General features: G+C 33.1%; 1 protein-coding gene and 1 non-coding gene across 4 annotated transcripts; both read left to right on the forward strand.

Moving 5' to 3' along the window:
• The first annotated feature begins 1,170 nt into the window (after positions 1 to 1,170).
• Positions 1,171 to 3,618, forward strand: LOC107896575 (uncharacterized). Of its 3 annotated transcripts, none has more exons than XM_041085034.1 (6): positions 1,171 to 1,284; positions 1,502 to 1,616; positions 1,718 to 1,790; positions 2,612 to 2,663; positions 2,776 to 2,845; positions 3,361 to 3,618. In XM_041085034.1, exons 2-6 carry the CDS (start codon positions 1,521 to 1,523, stop codon positions 3,445 to 3,447), a joined length of 378 nt encoding a protein of 125 aa, XP_040940968.1. In that variant the 5' UTR covers positions 1,171 to 1,284; positions 1,502 to 1,520; the 3' UTR covers positions 3,448 to 3,618. The 3 variants fall into 3 exon arrangements, with proteins under 3 accessions (XP_040940968.1, XP_016677262.1, XP_016677261.1); XM_016821773.2 differs by having other exon boundaries at positions 1,222 to 1,284; positions 1,727 to 1,790; XM_016821772.2 differs by lacking the exon at positions 1,171 to 1,284 and having other exon boundaries at positions 1,368 to 1,616.
• Positions 3,619 to 16,489: 12,871 nt separating this feature from the next.
• On the forward strand, positions 16,490 to 16,595 carry LOC121213015 (small nucleolar RNA R71). Its single transcript, XR_005908384.1, has one exon. It is a non-coding gene; the product is annotated as a small nucleolar RNA R71 (small nucleolar RNA).
• Positions 16,596 to 27,536: the final 10,941 nt, after the last annotated feature.

Below are 27,536 nucleotides of genomic sequence, written 5' to 3' on the forward strand. Positions count from 1 at the left end.
TTTCGAAAGCAAAAATAACAAAAGGCAAAGGTGGCATAAAAAATGAAGAAATCAAAAGAAACCGACAAAACAAAGGAACAAAAGACTTGCTACTGTGAACAAAGCGTGTGAGCAAACTTTTGTCCATGCGCATTAAGTTTTAAAAACAATTAAACTTCATAAAATTAATAATTATCATTTTGATTAAAACTAAAAATTTGAAATTTAAAAAAATATAAAAATTAAATTGGTAGTATAGAGATTAATAATAAAATTTAGATGTTGCAATATATGAAATCACGTGCAAGTGTGAAGAGACAATGAAACCATGGTGGTGATATTCTTATAACTAATGATTCCCAACTTTTCCTTATTTAGGTAGGAACGTACCAACTAAAATATGCCTTCTCTTCTTCAACAATGTTTTCAGATAACGAATATTATTGATTATAAACATGGTTAATGAAAAGAATAATACTACGAAATTACAATTATAACATCATATCTCCACCATTATAATTATGCTAAACTCACATGTTCCTGTTTGTGAGGTTTTTAGGGTTTCTATTTTTTGAGAGAATGCCAAAAAGGGAAATCTCAAATGCATAAAAAAAAAATTAATCACAATTATTTATCATAATATTATCCATTATCTTATTTTCTAAAGCATTTTTTGCTGGACACATTTATATGAATAAAATATAAAGAATTAACTCCTCAAATATACTTGAAAAAGAAAAACTAGATTATTGAATTAATCTGTAATTTTATTTTTATTGATATTTTTCATTATATTTATGAATTAAATTTACTACTATGCTTTAATTGTGTATCGAATTTTTTCATTTTACTCGAATTTTACCATTAAATTTTGGTTTTTATTAAACTTTACTAGTTAATTTTAATTTAGAATAATTTGAAGACAAAATTTAATGAAAATATTTTTATATCTTATTTTAATATTTAACAATAATAAGTAAAATAAATACAATACTAAATAAAAATTATTATTTTCTAAAAAACTTATTTTATATATTTTTATTCTTCAAGTATTTATTTCATTAAATACAAAATTTTCAGTTAATTTTTTAATATTTTTTAAATATAAAAATTAAAAAGATTTTTCAAATAATCAAAATTAGAATTGAGCAGTAAAATTTAAGGTAAAGAATTTTTTTTTATTCAAAAATTGTAGTGGAGGCATTGATATAGTTAACACTTTTCATCAAAACTTGCTATTACTTGTAATTGCAGAGGTGTGTTGATGAAATTTTGACGAATTACTAAGGTATTCCAAATTTTGAGGTAAGGAAGCCCAAGGTCTCTTATTTCCCCATGAAATCTGCCAAAATAATGGGCCGTACCAATCGTGGCACAAACAAAAACAAAACTTGGAATGGGAAGTATATTTCGGATCCAGCCCAAGAAAGGGGAAAAAATATTATTAGTTCAAATTTTGTAGTTTAATCTGAAAGATAGTACAAGTAATTTCACCTACTAGTGTTTGTTTTTACGACTGCAGAAAAGTAATTAAAGAGGGGATGGAAGGTGGAAGAGAAAAAGAAGAGGAACAAGATGGCGTTTCCGTACATTCCCCTTGCAAAGCTCCGCCGTCCTCCGCTTCTTCTCTTCCTAAGGTTTCTCTCGCCGTTTAGTTTTTTCTCCGTTTTATGCAATTAATAATCACTTTTTTTGTTGATTTTTATTTAAATTTTATATTTATCTGTTGATTTATTAGGAGCAACAGGAGGTGGAATTGGAACTCAGGCTATTGGAAGCACTTGAAATTTATCCTCCCGTCAAATTACGAGGCACGTTCATCGCTTCTTCTTCTTTTTTTTTTTTAAAAAATTTGTTAATTGTTTTATTATAGGGAGAAGTGCTTTTGTATTTCAGTTTAAATATTGATTCTTAGGAGTTATCTAGAAAAAAAATGAATTGAAATTTCTTTTTCTGGATTCTAATTGTAAAGTTTTATTGGAAATTTGTATTTATGATTCAGTTTGTGAAGTACTTTTTAACATGCTAGTGATGTGATCAATTCAAATGTTGATTCCTTTGATTTTCTTATTGCTGTGGTGAAAAATGGTTAAGCAATACTTTCAGCAAAAACCTTTAATGAATATGTGTTTAGCTGGTAATTGCAGTAAAAAGGTCAGCTTTTTATTTCTAGTTGACTTGATTCTGTATTTGATCTGGTAGTTTTAGAACCTAATGGTGTTTTTTATGTCAATGAGACATTGGCTTAATGGCAAGGTTGAGGCATTAGGAACTTTTAGATTCCAAGTTGAAGTCCCTCATGTGTAAATCATGTATGCGCAAGTTAGTTTGATTGTTGACTTAATTGTTCAGTTCAGTGCTTGTAATGATTGATTTCGATGGAAACTGTTGATATACTTGTAAATTGTAACTTCAAAAAAAAAAATGGTGCTTCATGTATATTGTTTATAGGCCAATGTTAAGCTTTCAAACCCTAGAGCTACTTCAGTTGTTCAAATAACTTATATGTGGTAAATTATTTGGTGCATTTAGCAGTTAATGCACATTTTTATGGTAAAATAACTAGGATTCATTTTTGTCTTTAACAATCTACATTAATGCATAACTTTGAATCTAATTTGCTTCTCCGCAGGCGTGCATCGCCACTTTGTCCTCTATGGTCTGATGGAATTCCTGAGGAAAAGGTTTGTTCTGCCTCCTGTTCTTGCTGCTCCAAACTGATCCCCTCTTTCAATCCTGTTCTGTCATTTTTGTTTCTTTCATTTTTACTTATTGTTTTGCTAAATTTTGTCACAGCCTGGACCGGCATTTTTCTCCAGACGAGGTTCTGCAGTTGCTAGATCGTTTCTACAACTTGGAAGTGCTGGTAACTTGCTTGTTCTATAATTAATTTTCATGTCCATCAGTTAATTTGGTATTCCTTTGAAGATGAGTTTTGTGCATTGATTACTGTCTTGGTCTCAACATAAGAATTGGTAGCTGTCTTGTATATTAGATGAGGAATCATTGTTACTTATACTCTTCATTTTCTTCTAAGTACCCCTGTTTGACATCTATTTCTGATGTATATTGAAATATTGATACGCACATATATGATCCTCCAAATATATAGAAAACTTAGAAAAAGAAATCGAGTTTACTGATGTTGGCAAATACCCAAGTCCGATGCTCACCATCAAGTCCAAGTAAATTATAGGAGGAAAGTGCGTCCTGAAAACTGGGATGCTAGTTAATGTTTATTGATGGTACAAAGTCTTTTTGATAAAAAAAAAAAAAGAAGAAGAAAATTAGTCCTAAAACCCTTAATAAAAAGTGCTATTGCTTTTGGTGATGTCAAAAGATAATTTTGTTAAGCTAATTTCTCTCTTTTGTAAATATCAGAAACCAGATGATGAAGAGATTGATATTCTAAACCATGAGGAAGATTTTTGCTTGCCACAAAGCTATTTTGTCAAGGAGGAACCCTAAATCAATTTTGGGGGTATTTGGGGGGGGCATCCTGATATTTGTACTAGACTTGGTTTTTTTTACTTGAGATCTGATGATTTCTAACTGTGATAATGTTCCTTTATCAATTTGCACAATATTATTGTAAAAATTAGGTTGCAATTTTGATGGGATGTAATTAGTTTGGCTCTACCATCTTTTGACACCTTATTATTACTTTTTTTTTTATCTCAGCTTATTATTATTTTATGATTTCTCTTTTTTGGGTAAAATATTTTTCTAAAATTTAGACTTATACTAATATTCCTAATTGAATGTATCACCAGTGAAAGTGATAAAAAAATAAATAGATAATTGATGGAAAACCTAATTTGTAATTAAAAGTTATATATCTATATTTATAGAAGATATACCAGTTTTTTTTTTCCCTCTTTATGAAGATGGAAATTTAAAAAAAAAAAACAAAGTGTTTAAAATTTTACATTTGTTTCTTCTCAAAATTTTCTTTTATACTCTACATAAAAATATGATTTATTTTCATATATTTTTATTGTACTAAAAAATAGTTAATTGAATTTTTGTTGAGTTGATAGCGTTAGGAAAATAGTGATTAGAGCACTGAAGCACGTATAATATTCTAATTTAATTAGTTTAGATTTAGGGGTTTATAAGTAATGTAGGAACTCCTATAAGTAAATTGATGTTTTTTTTTTTAAACAATTTTCTATTTTTTAAAATCCAATTCATGAAGTCCCGAGTCTAATCCAATTACTATTTATAAATTTCATATCAATTTAATTGGAATTTTTTAAAAAAATAATAAAATTTAAAAACAACAGATTTTATTATTAGGGTGTATTTGGTTGAAGTAACATTTTTTGGGCAATGTTAAATTTTAGCATAAGATTTTAATGTTTGGATTTCAAATATCATTTTGAGCCACTAATCTACTATTTCCAATAGTATCAAAATTCTGAAATATAAGAGGGATTCTAAGTACTACATTTTCTTTCTGTACTCTTATATTTCCTTGCTAAAGTGACATTTTAGACATATTTATCTTATTTTTATGACTTCAATTTATTTTTCTTCAACTAAAACGTAATAATAATAATAATAATAATAATAATAATAATAATAATAATAATAATAATAATAATAATAATAATAATAATAATAATAACTACTGATGAAACAAGTTATTCTTCAAATAACATTTTAACTAATATACTTAAATCAAACTTTATATTTTAATAGGTCTAGTGTCACATTTGAATTAAGAATGTATATACTTATCATATATATATTAATTTTTTTCCAGAATATATGATATTTTGCTAATTTTATTGTAAGTTTTAAAATTCATCTATGAGATAGAAATAATTTGCATGCTAATTGTCGAAAATTGTTGCAACTTTTTATTTAGGATTAATATTTGATGCACTGTGAGTAGACCTGCTCATGGGCCAGATTAATGGTCGTGAAACTAACAAAAAATTCGACTAAGGCAAGCGCACCTATTGAACAGTAGTATAGTTATGGTGAGACCGGGAATATCGTATCTACGAGGACTAAAAGTACTAGTAATTACTATCTTTTTATTATCTTGCCTAAGAATTAAAGGATGTTTTTAAACTAAAACTAATTATCTAATTAACTAAGATTACGACAGAGATCAAAGTTGGAAAATACTTTATAGAAAACTGATGGAGAAGACAATACCCAAGGAAGAATCCACCTAGACTTCACTTATTACTTCTGAATTAGACGATTTATTCACTGGACTTAATCGGTAGAAATCCCTAGTTTATGTTATAATCTCTCTCGAGACTAAAAACAACTGACTCTAGGTTGATTAATCGAAATCTCTTTCTAATTAAAACCCCTATTGTCGCATTAACTCGGTCTATGGATTCCCTTATTATATTTGACTCTAATCCGGCAGATTTATGCCGTCTTATCTCTAGGATTGCATGCAACTCCGCTTAATAATGAATGACCTACTTTTAAACAGGGACTTTTTCTCCACTGAATAAGCACATCAAAAACTTGAATTAATATCTTGGAATATTAAAGCAAGAATTAGAACTCACAATTAAGAATAAGAACAAGTATTTATCATATAAGTCAAATAGTAATAAGATTCGTCTTAGGTTTCATCTCCCTTAGGTATTTAGGGAGTTTAGTTCATAATAATGGAAAACATCTCAAAATTGGGAAAACAACAAAATATAAAGAAACCCAAAGAACTTCTAGGGAAATTGAATGGAGTTTTTCAGTCTTGAAGTAGATCCTATTTCCAAGCTGATTCCGATGGCTGTCCTTGAGTATTTCTTGCCTTCCACTCTACATGTCCCCTTTTAATCCTCTTCTAAGGTGTTTATATTGACTTTGAAATGCTTCAAAACCCTCAAAATTAGCCTTTTTTCGAGTAGAATTAGACTTGGGCTCGACAGGGACACGGCCATGTGCCACGCCCGTGTGAAGGTCCTCAGGCCATGTACAATTCTGACTTGGTTTTTAGTCGACACGCCCATAACACACGGGCGTGTGGCCTACCCGTGTGTATCACATGGGCTTGTGGATTACTCGTGTGAAAATGCTTAGGTCGTGTGAAATACTGAGATAAGCCCATTTTGTCCATTTTTGGCCCGTTTCTTACTCTTTTCACCTTCCTATGCTTACCTGAGAATAAAAAATTAAGTTAAAGGATTAGGAGTATCAAATTCACTAAATCTTATGATAAATCATCCAAAAATATGCCAAGCATGAGGTAAAAATATGTATATATTATGGTTTATCAAATATCCCCACACTCAAGCATTTGCTTGTCCTCAAGCAAAATCCTCAACTCTCAATTAAAATAAATTCTTTTCAACTTATAATTCTCATCAATATTGTATCGAAGTAAACCACAAGTAATCATATATTGAGAATTCAATTAAAAGAACATCAAAGTTTCAAACAATCCAAGTTGAGCATTTTAATCATAAAATCATAGGTACCTCCCTTTATCTAAGTAATCACCTTTAATTCTAAATTGTCAAGAGTTGACATCCTCACTAAAGATTCACTCAAATCACTCGAAGTGTTTAAGGTTCAATAATTAAGCACTCAATAGTCAAACATGAAAAGTTATTACCATAGGCTTGCATAAAAATCAAATCTCCACCACTATAAATGAGATGATACACGAATCAAAAGGTTTTTAATAGGGTTGTAATGGGGCTGGGGTTAAAAGTGTGGATAAAGGCTAAAAAAGAGGGTTAGAATCGAGATTAATTTAATAAATTACCAAACTTAGAAAAATAAAGCTAATTACTAAATTACAAACAAGTGCGAAAACCATTCGGAACTTAAGAAAGTGAGCTTTTTCTCACTATAATAACATTAACTTATCCAAGCTCTTTATGAAAATAAATATACTTTTTTTTTTAAGAATAAGAACAAGTTTGGAAAGTACATAGTAAGGAATAATTCAGCAATTGAAATGAACGAAAATACTTAGGTAACTAATCAAATCAAATCTCGATAAAAAGGGAGTCAATAAAAAGGGAAAAATTCTTAATGAATCAAAAAGGGTTAAGTTGTGGTTTAGCATTAAGGGAGAAATCAAGAAACAATGGTTAAGGCTCAAAGGGATTCACTAAGGGTCAATTATATGGGTAGGCTTTTTATAGGGTAAGTGGGTTAAAGCCTAAGTGACTTTATCATCTCAGTATATTAAATCAAAAGGTGTGGTCTTGACATGCATAATTGATGCAAGTTCTAGAATAGCAAATCAATGTTGACATACTCATAAAAAATCAGTGAGCAAAAAGATATATGCTCTAAAAGGTTCAAAGTCTCACGAAAATTATGGGTATTTGATGTCAATCCTGTAAATTCAAAATTTCAAGATAATACCTCAATTCAAAGTAACAACCTTGCAATTTTAATTCTCAAAAATCAACTTACCATGATTCATTCTCTAATGTCTTTAAAGTTTGAACAGTCAATGCACAATTCCCTATGATTAAATTCAAAACATATTAATAAAAATTATAAATCAATCAAAATTCACTTTAATAATAGTATGAGGAAATTATTTGAGAACGAGATAAAAATTCAGAGATTTTCTAATAAACATATAAATAACCTCCACACGCTTAAGATGTACATTGTCCTTAATGTACGAAGATAAATAATAATAATATAAGCAAAATATCAGAAGAGAGGGAGAGAAGCGAAACTGCCCTGTATTTTGGATGAAATCCTTGGAATAGTGAAAGCCAGAGTTGTAGATAAGGCTAATGAAAGGCATGATTCTAAGTTACTAATAAGAAAATAAACACAACTTGTGGGAGAGAATTAAGGGATTACTTGATAATAACCATAAAGATAAACATAGTTCAAAATATAAAACATAAGTCTTAAGAAAATTAAATAAAACAAAAATAAAATAAAATAAAAATAAATAGACTCAGAGGTCCTCATCATCAAATGCGTCAGCGTCACGAGGTGGTGGTGGTGGAGGCGAGATGTGGAAGTGCTGACAGATCTGCTGCAGAGTTACCTCGATGCTGTCGAACCTCACAAAACACTGTTGCTCAAAGTGAGTGAGTCACTCGGATATATCAATCAAAGTGGCAGCAGGAGGTTGATGAGTCGGTGGTGGTGGCGGTGGGTGTGGGTCTTTGATCGCGTTATTTCGTGATAGATTTTAAATATTTATAATTAATCGTTCTTGAAACTAACTATTATCGTGATGTAGGCAAGTGTACCTATCGAACAGTAGTATAGTTTTAGCAAGACCAGATTATCGAACCCAAAGGAACTAAAAGTACTAGTAATGACTGTCTTTTTATTATCTAGCCTAAGAATAAAGAGGTTTTTGTTTTAACTAACTAATTATCTAAACTAAGAATTCATAGAGAATGGAATTGGGGAATTACTTTTGGGAAAATCGATTGAATTAATACAATACCTAAAGAAAAATCCACCTAGACTGTACTTGTTATTCTGGCTCCGAATCGGACGATTTATTCATTTAACTTATTCTATAGAAATCCCTAAGTTATGCTATTCAAGACTAATAATGTCTAACTCTAGATTGAATAATTGAGACCTTTCTCTAATTAACACCATAGGGTTGCATTAACTCGATCTATGGATCCCCTTATTAGGTTTCACCCTAATCCGACAAAATCTTGTCACCCTATGTCTAGGCACACAATCAACTCCGCTTAATTATGAAAAATGTACTCTTAGACAGGGTCTATTCCTCATCTGAATAAGAGCTTATCTTGAATCAGTATCTTGGGATATCGAAACAAGAATTAAGAACACATAATTAAGAACAAGTTAAATATTTATCATACAATTCAGAAAATAATAACAAGATTCGTCTTAGGTTTCATTCCCCTTAGGTATTTAGGGGATTTAGTTCATAACTAAAAAGGAAAACATCTCAGAATAATAAAGAATACAAAACATAAAGAAAACCTAAAACTCCTAAAGGGGAAATTGAGGAGAGATCTTTAGTCTTGATGGTGAATCCGGCTTCTGAGATGGATCTCAGCTTTCTTGGAGTAATTCCTTACTCCCTCTTCTGTGCCTCCTTTTCTTCCTCCTCTAGGGTGTATTTATAGGCTTTGGAATGCCTAAGAGCCCTCAAAATTAGCCTTTTCCGAATTAGACTCAACTTGGGCTCGGCAGGAACACGCCCTTGTAACATGCCCGTGTGCGATTACTTCAGGTCGTACTCGAGCCTGCCAAATTGACACGGCCGTATGGTCTGCCAGTGTGAGGAGGTCAGGCCATGTTGATTTCGTACTTTGGCCCATTTTCTCTAGTTTTGGCTCGTTTCTCGTTCCTTTCCCTCTCCTATGCTCTCCTAAGTATAAAACATGAAATTAAAGCATTAGGAGCATCGAATTCACTAATTCTAATAGGAAATCATCCATAAAATGCATTAAATATGGGGTAAAAATATGTATAAATTACAGTTTATCAGTCTTCGTAAGGGGGAGGGACATCAGTAATGTCCTCTGGCTCATCACTAAGGGGGGTCGAATCCATGGCATCGCTTTATCATCCTCATGTGGATCATACTAGAAATTCCCTGATGAGTCATCTAGCCTACTAATGTGAGTGTCGATGACATTTCTAGAGTGTCGAAGAAGTCGAAGTGTCGAGCGAGACAAGTTATGTAGGGACCAAGACAGATGGGACCCCTCTTATGGCGGTCTGTCTGATGGCGAAAAGCAAGCGCTATGAAGTATGCCAAATTAAAGATATGACCAGTCACCATGCTTCAAAGATAGTATGCGTCAATAGTGCTTACAACTCCTGTGCTCTCTCTCCTGCCAGTCAACGTTTGAGCTAATAAAGCGTGGATGTATCGTAAAGTCGGAGAAAGAGATGTTGCCTTTGAGCGACTCGCGTTGTAACGGATCTAACTAGCTGTGAGATCGGTCCAATAGTACGAAGGTGAGTGATGGATGTGACGGTGGAGGCGGAGAAAGTTATCGGCACCTATAAACTCATCAGTGTATATGCCCAAAGTTGCGCCAAACTCAGGGATGCTCATATGTCACACTAAGCCACCAAGTCAGAAAGTGATAGTCCGGCCTCGTAATGGGTATTCATCACATGCTATAGATGGAAAGTAGTGCAAAAATCCAAGGTAAGCTCTGAATAAGTGGGCTAGATAATCGCAAAGAACCGATCCCACGAGCAGTGGTAATGAAAGCACGAACCTCATCAACTAGTCCAACCTGCTCCAATGCGGCCCAGTCAATACATCAGCCTAAACCTAGCGGTCGCACGTGCAAAAGCTAAAACAAGTCGTCCTCTGAGCCTGACGAGAATTGAAACATAGGATGACGAGCTTCGGTTGAGGCGTTCGAGGAGGTTGCACCGGGACCCTTCCGCTTTTTCGAAGCGAGGACGGTAGTCTTCTTGCCTCGTGTGTTTGTCATAGTGTACCTACAAGAATAGATGAATAAATTCAATTTGATGCATGAACATTATAGGTAAGCAAATAAATATTCATCCAAGTTCAACCCCACAATTTAATGAAAATAGAAAATGGAAAAATGTTAATGTACAATAAAACTAACTAAATGATTATTATATATAGGCAGCAAGATACGAATGAAATCAATAAGACAATGACCCCAAAATACATGTAAAATATTGTGACTGTCCAAAATCTTAAGCATAAAAATAACTAATGTAACTGAATAAAAATCAACAAATCAGGAATGCAATAAGAATAATAATATATCAATAATAAAACGAACAGAAATAACGTAAAATAAAAATAAAACAGTAATAACGAACTAAGAATAATAATAATAATAATAGTAATAATAATAATAATTCAATTAAAATGATGTAAAAGAATTAGAGGGGCAAAAAGGGGTAACCAACGATGGGTTGTGGTAGTTAGAGTGGTGCGGTCGGAGCTGGTGGGGTGCGGGCCGACGGTGGTGAACGGAGAGGGCACGAGCGTAGGGAGTTAGGCCGTGCGGCGCGAAGGAGGGCGAGGTGAGGGGTGGGAGGTGTACGCGCGCGGAATGGGGAAAGAAGGGTTGGGTCGAGCTTGGAGGTTTCGTACAGCGTGTATGCTGTTGGGGGCTAGGGAGAGGGGATCTTGGTGAGGGCTTTGCGCAGGAGGGGAGAACGCCGGTGGCCGGACTATGAGGTGAAAGGGTGTTACGGCAACTAGGGTTGGAGAGCTGGGGAAGAAGAAGAAAAGAATAAAAATTAAATTTTTTGGAGGGGTTAAAATAGGGGCACGGTTGTGTTAAGGCCCCATGTTGGGTCACATAGCCGTGTCACACTCCCGTGTGAATCGAGTTTAGCCCGTGTTAATCGCGAATATTAAATGTCCATTCGCCACACGGCCTAAGAACGCCCATATGTCCAGGACGTGTGGTTCACACGGCCGTGTACAATATTGTTCGCTTCTCCCACACTCGTGTGGTTTCCTACACGCCCGTGTATCTGAACACATAGCCGTGTGCCTTACCCATGTAGCTCCCTGACTTATTTAAAATTTAAAAATTTAGCTCCAGTTTTCACACGACCTGAGACACGCCCATGTGTCCAGGCCGTGTAGTCCATACGGCCATGTCGCACTCCCGTGTGGCTCTATACTTTGAGATTTTTTAGCCCTGTTTCTGCACAGCCAAAGATACGTTGGTGTGCCCAGACCGTGTGGGTCACTGTTCCTGCATAAAAAAACACGAAAAATAGCTAAAATAAACTAGTTAGTGGTGTTAGTGCTCGAGTTGCCTCTCAAAAAGCACTTATTTAAAGTCTAAGCTTGACTTACCTCAATTTCGGGTGGTCACGGTGGCTTGAGGATTTGAAACTCCTCACCTCTGCTATCAATTTTATCAAAATAAGGTCTGAGTCGAGTATTATTTACCTTGAAAGTTCTGAATTCAGTGTGTGTTACCTCGACTGTTTCATGTGGGAAGGTATTCAATATCGTGAAGGAAATCGCCCCGTTTGTATTATGCTCTGAGTAGTAATTCGAGGGTCATTTTCATCTAACAATACTTTGTCCCCGACCTGAAATTGCTTTGTTTCATCTCTACGCTTATCGTGGTGTCGCTTTGATTCATCGTGTGCTTTTAGTTTCTCCTTAACATGTGTTCTTCATGAGTCGCTCTGTTTTTGTTGCATGGATTAGAATGAGGCTCTATTACGTTCTTCCTAGGGGATTCCTGCAAAGAAGTTTGCGCTTTAACATTACTCGAGTTAACAGAACTTAAACAATCGTCTCGATTACTAGATATATTAGCAGAATCACGAGTTTGAAGTTTAACCGTGTCATCTCCTACACGAAGTATCGATTCACCTGTGCCAACATCTATAATAGTTCTAGCAGTTGCTAAAAAGGGTCTTCCTAAAATTAAAGGTACATCACTATCCTCATCCATTTCTAGAACAACAAAGTCAACTGGGAATATAAATTTATCAATTTTGACAAGCACGTCTGCAATAATACCTCTAGGAAATCTAGTTATTTTATCTGTCAATTGAATGCTCATCCTAGTTTGTTTAGGTTTCCCAAGACCAAGTTGTTTAAACATTTTATAAGGCATGACATTAATGCTCACCCCTAGATCAGTCAACGCATTCTTAATATTTAAACTACCAATTAAACAAGGAATAGTAAAACTCTCTAGATCTTTCAGTTTATTAGGTAGCTTATTTTGTAAAATGGCTGAGCATACTACGTTTAGCTCCACGTGTGACGAATCATCTAACTTTCGTTTATTTTCTAAAAGCTCCTTGTAATGCCCCGTACCCTAGACCGTCGCCGGAGTCGAACACGAGGTGTTAATAGACTTAATTCATTACTTAAACAGCTCAAACAATTTATTTTTAAAATTTTCAGTCAAGCTAACAATCTGCGTCATAGTCGCTTAAAAATTCATATCTCGAGTTACGAAACTCAAAATCCAATTCTGTAAATTTTCCCTGAAACTAGACTCATTTATATATATACTAATTGTTTTATAGAATTTTTGGTCAAGCAAATTAGTACAGTTTATTAGTTAAAGTCTCCCCTGTTTCAGAGTTTGACTGCTCTGACCTCTGTGTATTACGAATCAAATATCTCCCTGTACAGAGTTTCAATGACTATACAGTTTGCTTCTAATAAAACTAGACTCAATAAGGAATCTGTAAATATAAATTATGACTTCTAATTATATTTTAACAATTTATGGTGAATTTCCAAAGTCATAACAGGGGATCCAGAAATTGCTCTGGCCCTGTTTCACAAAAATTTAAACATCTCATAAAATATAACTCATATACCTGTTTTGTCCATATGAAAATAGACTCATAATTCTTCAATTCCATATATTATTCATCATCTAATTGTATCTCTACTATTTGTAGTGATTTTTCAAACTCACGTCACTGCTGCTGACTGAATCTATTTTATGGTAAATTTTACCTATTTCACGGTTTCCATGGATTAGCTAGCAATTTAGCATACATAACACCAAATATGATCATGATTAGCCATTCCAATGGCTAATCATTACCGAGAATTTCCATACCACTCAATAACCATATCATAAGACCATATACACAAAATGATTATAATGCTATACATGCCATACTCAAAATATACAAGCCATTATGCCAAGATGGTATACGGATAGTGTGAGCGTGCCTCCGACCGTTTCCGATTTCCGAGTTGGCTTGTCAACACTACAAGGAATGAAAAGGAGGGAGTAAGCATAAATGCTTAGTAAGCTCACATGCAAATAGCAAGTAACACAACTATATGCGCAAACATAAAACATCATTTGCATAATCATCACCGAGACATTCATATCACATTTTCATTTATCATCTTACCATATTGTTGTTATATCGAGTTTTCAACCCGAGGGTTAAGTACATACCTGTTCAAAGTATTCATTTCACAACACTTACCAATACGTCCCTTTCATCTCGAGTATTCCTCTATTTGAGTAGAATTTTACCCGTTCAACACATCGGAATATAATTCGGATACATGGAAAGTTTGCACATAAGTGCCACATATGTAGCCAAGCTACCATGTAACCCGCCCATAAGTGAACTCGGACTCAACTCAACGAGCTCGGGCGTTCGTATCCATAAGTGAACTCGGACTCAACTCAACGAGCTCGGATGCCTAGTTACATCTCTCGAACTCGGACTCAACTCAACGAGTTCGGACATTTGCATCCATAAGTGAACTCGGACTCAACTCAACGAGTTCGGATTCCCAAACATCCTAGTGACATGTCACTTGTATCCTAATCTATTGCTAAGGTTCAAACGGGCGTTTTCCTCGATCACACATCTTTGCCATCTTCCACGAAATATCGAAATTGATACTTCGGTGATAGTTCATACTCATCAAGTAATTAACATAATTACATATTATTCAACAATAACCACAAAGCATAATATTTTATGATAATAATCAGCATCATATCATATAAACAACATTAAATTTCTTAAAATGACAATTATGTTACTACATTTACACATGAACTTACCTCGTATGCGAAAATGGCTACTTTTACCATTTCGTCCACAACTTGGTATTTTCCCCATTGTAGCCCAAATTTTAGTTTTCCTTGCTCTATCATTTAAAATATCGTCTAATTAGGACTCACATTATTCAAATTGACCCAAAATCATATTTTGGAAAAATTACAGTTTAGCCCCTAAACTTTCGCATATTTACACTTTTGCCCCAAAGCTCGTAAATTAAAATTCAGCCTATTTTCTTATGTTTTATGACATGCTGATCATTTTTCCCTTCTATGGAAACATCAAATTCTCACTCTAACATGTACTTATGACTATTAGGTATTTTTACCGATTAAGCCCTTTTGCTAGTTTTCGCTTAAAACCGAGTAGCACAAGTTGTCTAACATAATTTAAAACCTCATATTCTATCATAAAACACCAAAATACACAAATTTCACCTATGGGTATTTTTCCAAATATAAACCCTAGGTTGAATTATTGCTAGCATAAGCTTAATCGAACTATCGGGACTCCAAAAACGTAAAAATCATTAAAAACGAGGCTAGAACGGACTTACAATCGAGCTTGGAAGCTTGAAAAACCCTAGCCATGGTTTCTCCTTGCTATATTCAGCCATGGGGTTGAAGATGAGCAAAATTGGCTTTTAATTTTGTATTTTAATTCATTTTACCCCTAAATGACCAAAATGCCCTTGCTACTAAACTTTCCAAAAATTCCATCCATGTCCAATTTTTGTCCATAGACTTAGAAATTGGTAAAATTTCTATTTAAGACCTCCTAATTAATATTTCAAAACAATTTCATACTAGAAACTTCTAGAATGCAAGTTTTACAAATTATTCGATTTAGTCCCTAATTTCAATTTAAGCACTTTATGCATAAAATTTCTTCACGAAATTTTCACACAATCATGCAATCATATCATAGACCTCAAAATAATCATAAAATAATTATTTCTATCTCGAATTTTGTGGTCACAAAACCACTATTCCGACTAGGCCCAAAATCAGGATATTACACTCCTCTAAAAATTTAACTGCGTTTGGCATATGCGAAAGAGCTTCAATAAACGGTAAGTTAATATGTAATTTTTTTAATAATTTAAATAATTTACCGAATTATTCGTTTGTGTGGTCTTTCCTTGTCGCATTTGGGTATGGTATAATCTTTAATGATCGAATTCTTCTTATTTTGGCTTACCTCAACCTTATCATTGCTTACCACTGTTTCTTTCCTCGGTTCAGCTTCGGATTCAGCTAACCCTTCTTCATCTCGAATAGTAATCGCATGAAGCTGTTCTCTTGAGTTAGTTTCGGTGTTACTTGGCAAGTTACCTTATGGTAGTTCAGAAATCAACTTAGTAATCTGTCCTATTTGAGTTTCGAGCCCTTGAATCGACGCTTGCTAATTCTTAAGCGCTGTTTCGATATTCTGAAAATGAGTTTTTGACACCAAGATGAATTTTGTAAGAATCTTTTCAAAGTTCGATTTCTTTTCTTGTTGGTAAGGTGGTTGTTGAAAACCTGGAGGATGTTGTGGTCTTTGATTTCCTTGACCACCTTACGAGAAATTGGGATGGTTCCTCCAGCCTGCATTATAAGTGTTACTATACGGATTGTTTTGAGGTCTAGAATTATTACCCATATAATGGACTTGTTTCTCATCGGTGCCAAGGTTGATGGATGGATAATTTGTATTGTGCACTCCTTCTCCATTTGAATCACACCTCAACACTGGATGTACCTAAGTAGAATCATACAAACCATCAATCTTTTTATTTAAAAATTCTACCTGGTTAGATAGCATAGTGATCGCGTCGAGGTTGAAAACACTAGATGCTTTTGTCGGCTTCGTTCTCATGACTTCCCACTGATGGTTATTCAGTGACATCTCTTCAATAAATTTGTAAGTCTCTTCAGGTGTTTTGTTGTTTAAAGTTCCACCAGTAGCTGCATCGATAAGTTGCCTTGTTGAGGGGTTCACACCATTGTAAAAAGTCTGAACCTGTAGCAATAGAGGGAACCCATGGTGAGGGCACCTTCTTAATAAGTCCTTGTATCTCTCCCATGCATCATAAAGAGTTCTAGATCCATCTGCACAAAAGAAGAGATATCATTCCTCAATTTAGCCATTTTAGCCGGCGGAAAATATTTAAGCAAAAATTTTTCAGTCATTTATTCCCAAGTAGTGATTGACCCTCGTGGTAACGAGTTTAACGACTGTTTAGCCTTATTTCTTAATGAAAAGGGAAAAAACCAAAGGCAAATGACATCATCAGAAATGCCATTGATCTTGAAGGTGTCGCATAATTCCAGAAAATTTGCTAAATGAGTGTTTGGATCCTCGTCCTGCAAACCATCAAACTAAACAAACTGTTGTATCATTTGAATCGTGTTAGGTTTCAGTTCAAAATTATTTGCAGCAACAGCAGGTCTAACTATACTTGATTCAGTTCTTGTTAAAGTAGGTTTAGCATAATCATATATAGTACGAGGAGCGGGATTCTGATTTACTAGATTTGCAACAACCACAGGAGGTAGCGGATTATTCTGATTATCAGCTATCTCTTCGGTTGTAGTACAGGTATTGTCCTCTTACTCTTCCTCTATATATTGTAGGCTTCGCCTTATTTCTCTTCGGTTTCTATGAGCTGTGCTCTCGATCTTACTGTCAAAAAGTAAAAGTTCTGACTGGTTTCTCCTAGTCATAAACTAGAGCACCTGCCAAAAGCAGACAACAGAAAAATTAGAAAAGAAAAATTAAACTAAAAACAAAAAGTAAATTGCAATAAAAGTAAAAATGACTAAAGTAATAAAAATCAAATGTTCCTAATATCTTAGTCCCCGACAACAGTGCCAAAAACTTGATGGTCGTGAAACTAACTAAAAATTCGACTAAGGCAAGCGCACCTATCAAACAGTAGTATAATTATGGTAAAACCGGGAATATCATATCCACGAGGACTAAAAGTACTAGTAATTACTATTTTTTTATTATCTAACCTAAGAATTAAAGGATGTTTTTAAACTAAAACTAATTATCTAATTAACCAAGATTACGGTAGAGATTAAAGTTGGAAAATACATTTTAGAAAACCGATGGAGAAGACAATACCCAAGGAAGATCCACCTAGACTTCACTTATTACTTCCGAATTAGACGATTTATTCACTTGACTTAATCCGTAGAAATCCCTAGTTTATGTTATTAACTCTCTCGATACTAGAAACAACTGACTCTAGGTTGATTAGTCGAAATCTCTTTCTAATTAAAACCCTTATTGTCGCATTAACTCAGTCTATGGATTCCCTTATTAGATTTTACTCTAATCCGGCAGATTTATGCGATCCTATCTCTAGGATTGCATGCAACTTCGCTTAATTATGAATGATCTACTCTTAAACAGGGACTTTTGCTCCACTGGATAAGCGCATCAAAGACCTGAATTAATATCCTGGAATATTAAAGCAAGAATTAGAACTCACAATTAAGAATAAGAACAAGTATTTATCATTTAAGTCAAATAGTAATAAAATTCATCTTAGGTTTCATCTCCCTTAGGTATTTAGGGAGTTTAGTTCATAATAATGGAAAACATCTCAAAATTGGGAAAACAACAAAACATAAAGAAACCCAAAGAACTTCTAGGGAAATTGAATGGAGATCTTCAGTCTTGAAGTAGATCCTGTTTCTGAGCTGATTCTGATGGCTGTCCTTGAGTATTTTCTGCCTTCCACTCTACGTGTCCCCTTTTAATCCTCTTCTAGGGTGTTTATATAGACTTTCAAATGCTTCAAAACCCTCAAAATTAGCCTTTTTTCCGAGTAGAATTAGACTTGGGCTCGACAGGGACACGGCTGTGTGCCACGCCCGTGTTAAGGTCCTCAGGCCGTGTGCAATTCTGACTTGGTTTTTAGTCGACACGGCCATGACACACAGGCATGTAGCTTGCTCGTGTGTATCACACGGGCGTGTGGATTACCCGTGTGAAAATGCCTAGGCCGTGTGAAATACTGAGATAAGCTTATTTTGTCTGTTTTTGGCCCGTTTCTTACTCTTTTCACCTTCCTATGCTCACCTGAGTATAAAAAATGAAATTAAAGGATTAGGAGCATCAAATTCACTAAATTTTATGATAAATCATCCAAAAATATGCCAAGCATAGGATAAAAATATATATTATGGTTTATCACAGATTGAGCCCAAGCAAAAATTAAGGCCCGTTTGCTAGGTCGGGCCGGAAAAAGAGCTTAAAAACTTATCCAAGCTCGGTCCGAATAAAAATACTAAAACACAGGCCCGACCTGGGCTGCCCATATTAATTTTTTTATATTTATTATTTTTACATAACTTTTAAATATTTATAATACATCAAAAATACTAAAAATATTAAAATAAATATTTCCAAACAAATTGAAAATAACTTTTAAAAAATATGTATACTTAAATAATACTAAGATAGATGCAACTTAACAAGAAAATATCTCTAAAATAATAACAAAGTTAACAATAAAACAAGTGTTATACAATATCCAAACAATAACAACACAATTATAGCAATATAAAAATGAAATTGTAGCAAAATAGAGAGAAAACAACAAGAAAATATTATAAAAATAACAATTTTTTTTTTGCATTTAGTGAATTTGGGCTGGGCTCTGGCCCAAATGTCTTACCCGAAGCCTAACCTATTTTTAAAACCCAAATATCTTACCCGAAGCCTAACCTATTTTTAAAACAGGCCTTACTTTTTTGCCCAAGCTCATTTTTTGAGCCTATATTTTTGTCCAAACCCTCCCACTTTTGGGGCGAGCCTTCTGGTCGAGCCAAGTGACCCAGCCCATGAGCAGGTCTAACTGTGGGTGTATAGGTTTCATGCACCATTAGTTAATAATAAGATGACAAATCACCACTAATGTAAAACAAAAAAATACTGAAGGACTTGAAATTAAATACTACTAACTTTATTTAAACATAATTAAATATTAATTATGATTATCAGGAACCAATTTTTCAAGTTTAGATTTTGGGCTTAGGGTTTTGAGTTTCAAATTTGATATTTTTATATTTATTTATGTTTAATAATTATAAATTAATATTTATTTTAAAAAATAAATAAATTTATATTTATTTTTAAATCTTTCAATATTTTTTTTTGTTTTAGACCAATGACAATGGTTATCTTATTATGTGAGTGAAACTTATGCACCAACAGTGCAACTAGGAGTTTGAACCTTGATATTTGGTGTGGTTGGTGTGGTGAACCCAATACTATTGATCATGTACTGCTCTATTGTTTTAAGAATAAATTACACCAACAATCATTCAACTTTGACCTAAAAGACAAAACAACTACTCAACTTTCAATTCAGCCACTCAACTTTCAAAAAAATAACAAATCAGTCATTAACGTTACCAAAAAATGACAAATCAGTCACCATTAACATTTTCCATTACAGGCTTAATGAGACAGGTGTCTGGCCACGTTGGATATTTTCCTATCATCCCTCTCACACGCCACCATTAAATAGCAAAAACAAAAAGAGAAAATGGGGGCTTTTCACCATTTTTCATTATCCTTCTCAACTCCCTCACCACAACCCTCGACATTGGCAACCTTCACAAGCCCACTATCATTTAATCACCATACCATCATCACTCACTATCACTCATTTGCTAAGACACCACCACCATAACCATCAAATCCCAACACCTAAACATTCTAGACCCGTGAAATCCCAACCAAAAATAAAAATACTAAATAGCAAGAATCCAAAATCAAACCAGCAAAAAAAGAGCAAGAATCCTAAACATCAAAAGAGAAAAGTAAAAAAAAAACTAAAAAAGGAAAAGAATGAAAAGAGAAGAACTTGAGCAACCAATTCAATGATCCGAGTGGTCAAGATTCATGGTTGGAAAGAAGAGCTGTGGTCGGAATATGATGGTGATCCATGGTGGTCGATGAAGATCCATTGAAGCCTTGTTCAAAGTTTTGATGTCTTAATCTCAATATTCTGAAGGCTTAATAGGAAATCTTAATTGATATTTGAGAAGAGGAAAAGAGGAGCCATTTGGTGATGACGATTGGTCGGAGAATGCCATGAACAGTGGCGAGTAGAGTTAAGAAAAAAAAAGAAAAGAGGAGAATAAAAGGAAAAAAAGGGACAGAGATTCAATAGAGTCGCTGGGGGCAGAAAGATTCAAAGGGACAACAGCGAACTGAGTGGTGGCTCCACCTTGGAGGAACAAAACAATCGTAACTAGAGTATCTCCACTTCTTCTTCTTCTTCCTCTTCTTATTCTTCTTCTTCTTCTTCTTGGTTTGTTATTTTTGAAAGTTGAGTGATTGTTTTGTTATTGAGATCAAAGTTGAGTGACTGTTGATGTAATTTACCTTTGTTTTAAAGCTATTGAGGTGTGGGAATATTTAAGGGTTACGGTCGGTAGTACTACTATTTTGAGCTTCATCAAGGATTGTTTGAAAGCAAAGTACGACCCTGGTTGTTCACACATTTATGGTTTTAATTGTTCAAATGAAACTAATTTCTTTGGTATGAGTTGGATGTTACGGCTAGTCAGCTTCTTATAGAATTGGGCTGATTCTCGAGCTGTTCTTCAACAACAACCTAACCAACCATCTCACCTTCTACTCGCTGCTACCACTTGGTCGGCTCTGTCACGTAATGCAATACTAGTGCAGTAGATTTTCAGGCGGAAAGGGGCTTCTACTTTTGTTGTTGTATTGTAGGATGATGGTAGTGATGTTATAGATGCACTCTCAGGTCACAAGGCTGGTGTTTTCAAAGCTCCTGTAGTCAAGGCATGTGATAGATAAAATCTTTACAGCTGAATAAGTTGTATAGTATTAAATTACGGTTGCGGAGTCCGTTGCGGTTGCGGATGTTGCAGACGTTATGTAACGCAAAATAGTTGTTGCGGACGTGATTTTTTTTCAAAAATCACAATGTTTCAAAAATATTATATTTATACATTTTATAATCATATTTTATTATTCTAACATTAATGATACTCTTTTATGTGTTTTATTTAATTTATAAAAATAAAAATATAATTTTATAAATAAAAATTCATTGAAAACAAATATGAACCATACAAACATTATCACACTAAATCATGAATAATAACAACCATAATTTTAATAAATAACATATAAATTATCTCATATTTTGACATGAAAAGTTAATTTTACATCAACTTAAAAAGGAAAAATATAAACATACAAATATAAAAACTCCATTTGTTATATAATTCACCACTGTACTGAATGATATGGAGGATCTAAATCATCTTTACTTTCATCACCCCCTTGGTTTCGATCACCTCCCGTTCCATGTGAAAAAGGCATCACATTGTATGCAAAATGTGGAGGGATAGAACCATGTAATGCATCACTTGTAAGAAACATGTAATGAGGTAAATGATGACCAAAAGATCCATAGCTTGAATTATGTCCAAAGTAAGGTGGATAAAATGCATTTGGTTGGTAGGAATGAGAACTCTAAGATGATGATTCATTAATATCATTCTCATTTGTAGCTAAACTATATGATGATGAGCCTGTAAATGAATCATAAAAGTGCTCTCTCATCCTCCCATGAGTTCTATCATCTCTAAATCTTCTATGTTGTGAACTAATAGATGCATTTGTTTCATACAAATCTGGACCAGTAGCATAAGGATATCTAGTCATACCTTGGTCTCCATAAAATATGTTAGAATACATGTGCTGAGGTTCTATTTGGCATGCATCTTCATTATTTCCACCAAGATCATCACCATCACCACCACTTGGTGCCGATAGTTGAACACTTTCCTCAATAGATTGAGTAGGTGAAATGTCATCCATATTGTCGCATTGAGTTTCTTCATCGACATTTTCTTTATCAGGTTCATTAAGTAACTCTTCAGGCAACCATGAAAAATTAGGTTCACTATCAAGCGTAGAATCCTCTCTTTCTTCAATCCATGCATTTAATGGATCCTCCTCTTCAAATTTGATTAGATTAAATCCCATTTCTAACTCTTTTACACTTTTTTTATTTTCATGTGCCTTAGCTTCGACTTCATATTATAATAGACATAAACTAATTTTTGAAGCTTTTTATGCTTGAGCCTGTTTCTCTTATTTGTATGGATCAAACTAAATATACTACAATTGCGCTCACAATTTGAGGATGAAGTTGTTTGACTCAAAACTCTAACAACAATGCATTGAAGTTGAGGTGCACAACCTCCATAATGAATCCACCATTCAGTTACCCAAAAAACATAAATAATAAGATGCAGTTCGTAAAGTATCTATAAATATATTTTTATTATCTACAAAACTATAAAGGTAAAAAAAAATTACTAGGATTAGTCCTCAGAATTATAGCTTGAGCTAATAGTGTTCCAAAAGAATCCACTTTATCTCGATATAGAAACAACTAAAAATAAATAAATCAATAATTACAATATAAGAATTTATAGGTTCCTTTACAAATTTAGGTATATAAATATATACCTGATTCATTGCCAAAACTTGATTACTCATGTTAGGCTCTAACTTTTGCATAATATTTCTAACTCGGTTCATGGTTTCACAAAGCACATGGTTTGTGGAATTGTCTTCATACAAAAATTGTGGATTAAAGAAATATCCTGTATAATAAATAAAATAGTAAATATCTAAATAAAACACTTTACAAATTAAAATATTTAAAAGTTTTACGACGTACCAGCAGAACGCAAATCATTATGAAGTTGATTACTCCATCTCTTATCAATGATATCTCAATATTTCTGGTAATAACGACAATCTCTTTGAATTGTCAACTTTGCTTGATCCATAGCTTTATAAATGAAACCCATAGTTGGTTTTTTATCGCCATCACACATTTTTAACACTTTAACCAACAATTCTTGGATCTTTAAGACATTAACAACCTTTTTCTAGAACTCACTTGAGTTAATGACTTCCATTATTTTTAGTCTAGGTGGTTTTCTTGCATATGTGGACCTTTTCCATGCTGAAGAAGTCACCATTTCCTTTAGCATTTGTTTGCTTCTAACAATGCTCTCCAAAGCAATAAAATTGGTAGCAAATCTAGTGATCCCCAAGTCGTAAGAGTTCTGCACCCTTGGTATATTTTTTCATATAATCAATTATCCAATTATGATTGTATATGAAAGAAGTTATCTTTTTTGCCTCATTTAAGAACTTTTTCACACTTTTTCTATTACCAATTTCTTTCAAAATAAGATCCAAGCATTGAGCAAAACATGCAGACCAATACAAGTGCCTTTTCTTTTGCATCAACATATGATTGCAAGCTTTGATAGCTGTTTTATTGTCTATAATAACCTGAACAACAAATTCTTCACCGATTTTATCGACCATTTTGTCCATTAAACCAAAATAATACTTAGCAATATGAGAGGTAACACTGCTAGCATCAATGGATTTTTTAAAAACAATACCTCTTGTGCTATAAATTAAGAAATTGATTATATGTTGATTAGTTGTCCCTTTCCACCCATCACACATAATGGTCACCCCTCTTTCTTCCTATATAGGCCTAAAGCTATTTACCCATTCTTGTATCTATTTATACTCATCTTCCAAATACACTCTTGTCACCTTATAAGCTGAAGGACCCCTAACCAATTTTCCAACTTTCGCTGCAACTTGAAGTACAAGTTGGAGAAATGATGACTCTGCAAGAATTGCAGGTAAAGCTTCATGTAATATCACTTTGGACATTGTTTTCCCTAGCTTAGCTTTTGCATTTTTAAGAAAGCTCGAATTAAGTTTTGATTGCTTCGAACTTTTTTATCTTTCAAGAACAGGATCCATGTTTGCTAATCTTGCTCTAGGAGAGTCAAGATTAGTCCATTGATGTTCCCTCCCACTTCTTTCAGAATTACGAACAGTAAATGATCGTCTAATTCCTTGAGTTCCAGAATTACTACCTCCTTCCATTTCAAAAACTGAATCTTGACCGATTCTTACTCTTCGACGTTGCCTTTCTTCCCATTCAACTTGAGATCTCATACTCTCACATCTTGTGATAGTTAACTCATCATCATCATCATCATCACCACTATCACCATAGGCTACACGGTCTCCTAATCTTATTTTTTCCTCTAATTCTTTTTTCCTCCTTTGCTTCGTAGCTTTTTCACTATGATATTCTTGAAGCTGTTGTGTAATGGTTTTTCTAACTTCTGCCAAGACATGTGAACAAGGTACTACATTCCTTTTTTTTTTTTGCAGCCAAATGCTCTTTCAACCGTGTTACTCCTCTTTTAATAATTCTTCCACAAAATCTGCATTTGACATTATTATGATTACCTTCAACAGGTTCTCCTCACCTCCAACCATAATCTTCACTGGGAGCAGCATCTTCTTTATTTCTTGAGCGTGGCATTTTTTTCTTATATCTACATGAAAATTATTATTAATAATTACTTGAGTTCAAACCAACTAGTAAAAGATTCATAAAAATGAAACAAAATTGTAGGACTTAAAACTAACAATAAAAAATATTCACCAAAATGAAACAAAAATGATAAGGCTTAAAATTAAAAAATGAAACAAAAATAATAAGACTTAAAACTACAAAAATGAAACAAAAATAATAAGATTTAAAACTCTAACAACAGAAACACTGCTATTAAGACTTAAAACTAAAAAATGGAAAAAATTATAAGACCTATAATTAATAATACAAAAGATTCATAAAAATATAAAACTTATTATTAACACTACAAAATATTTACAAAAATTCAAATAAAATTCAATATAAATATAACTAATTATTAATTAAATATGTAAAAATAATAATTACATAGAAACTCTAAATTCAACTAGTAAGACAAATATATTATTTAAACTAAGTAATAAACAAAATAATAATATTTTAAAAATAATAATTACATAACTTGTATTTCTTGTCTTACAAATGAGTTGAGATGATATCGATTCCTCACTATTAACTCAAGAACACAACTCTTGAAATAGAAAACAGAAGAAATAGCTCTTGAAATGTTGAAGAAAATAGTTGAGAGGATTTGAAATTCAATACTCCTGCTCTTTCACCCGAAAATGTTATTTGTAGTAGACTAGTAATGTAAAAAAAGAATTTGAAACCTTTACAATTTTTGCTTTAAAGCTTTCAGCTGAATTTTGTGGGGGAAAGGAATATAAATATATATATACACACATTAGTTCCTATTCTTACACAAAGCATGTGATAGTGTCATTTCATTTCATTTCAATAGCTATAGACAACTTTATTTTGTAAAAATTCAAAAGAAAACTCAATACACACATGCTTAGTTCCTGCCAAAATAATTGTACAAATAGGCACAACTCATCCATATAATAATTTATATGAAAATTTGATATACTACAAAAAGTTCAAAACTAAAAATCTCAGTTAAACTAAAAAAAAAAATTGTGTAGCTTACATGAAACATGATCTAGGTCTGTCTACTTTTAACAAATTATATTTATACATTTTATGAGTTTTATTTAATTTTTAAGAAAAAGAATCCTAATCATTTTAATTGCTTTATTGTATCTTATTAGGGGAACTTAATTTTCAAGTCTCTCACAATGTCTACAAGTTTCATGCTTACTACTATCATACTGCTAATGATTCTTTCCGGTTCTTATTTTAAAATTTTCAAGATTTAATGTTGTTTTCATTTTGATTCTCTTATTCTTTTGACCCACATACAAGTATCTTTGGCCATTGATTATCTTGGTGGTTGCCTACTATAATTATCCCGTTATTGCCTAAACATTGAAAAACTCCAACATTAGTTTATAGAAGCTTTAAATTTGATTATTAGATGTTATAACTTTTGCAATTAAGCAAATAAAGCGCTAAACGACCTGTTGCGGTGCTGATGTGGCATTACGCCGCTTTTTAATAACTTTTGCGGCATTACATAATGGATTTTAACCGCAACGATTGTGATGTGATTTCTTTAATGCGTTGCGCCGATATTGTGTCGTGATAGCTTCCATTTCCGTTACATTTCCACCGCAATTTAATATCCATAGGGTTGTTCTGGAGCTGGAGAGCATGGTGGTGGACAATGCGTTGATCAGCCCCATGGTTCCGCTCTGAGTTTGGATCGGTTATAAACGATTGTATCGCTTTGAAAAGTGAGCTTGATATTGAGTCAATGAAGTGCGAATAAGGCCAGGCAGCTTTTTTAGATGCATCTCTTGAGATAATCTCCCTGCTTCTTTCATTTCTGTTTATCTTTTAATATATCTCCTTATATTGATGGAGATAAAGTTGTCTATATTGGGTAAACCCTGTTAGCTTTGACTTTAATTTCTCCCATTTCCCTTTTCCTTCTCCATTACTAACATCTTATATTTCCAAAAAAAAAAAAACAAATTCATTAATAAATAAGGTTTTAGATAATCTGCCATACAACAAAATTTTATTTTAATAATTTTACATTTCATGAATCAAAATATCCCTAAATGTATTTATGTCCTTTAATAAATTTTATATATACATATATATTTTAAAAAAAACTTAATAAATCTTAAAATGTAGGACATAAAGTAATTAAATTGATATATTTAATAATATCTTTTCATTGCAGCTTTGATATTTAGTATTGGTGCTAATTTTATATTTTTTTCCTCTTATTTACAACATTAATAAAAGTGCGAATTTTTAATATTTAAAGGTTTTTTAAAAGTAATTTATGTTCATAGCTCAATAAAATTATTAAATAAAGATATATTCTGTATCCACGAAACTTTATTATCCAATTAATATTCTCTCTCAGAATACATAATCAATAAATCCTTCTTACCACTGAATAAAACCATTCTCAAAATCATGTTGAAACCATTTTCAACTTTCCAAATTCAGAGAAAAACAATAAATCAAATTTGGGTAATCTCAAAATCAGCAGGCTGCCATTTATTTCATAAACTCACATTCAATTCAGCAACCCAAGTAGTTGAAAATAGAAGCTTATAATATGACACAAAATATAGTCAAAAAAAGGAAAGGGGAAATCAATACAATA

Source organism: Gossypium hirsutum, chromosome A13 (assembly GCF_007990345.1).
Source record: "Gossypium hirsutum isolate 1008001.06 chromosome A13, Gossypium_hirsutum_v2.1, whole genome shotgun sequence".
NCBI lineage: Eukaryota > Viridiplantae > Streptophyta > Magnoliopsida > Malvales > Malvaceae > Gossypium > Gossypium hirsutum.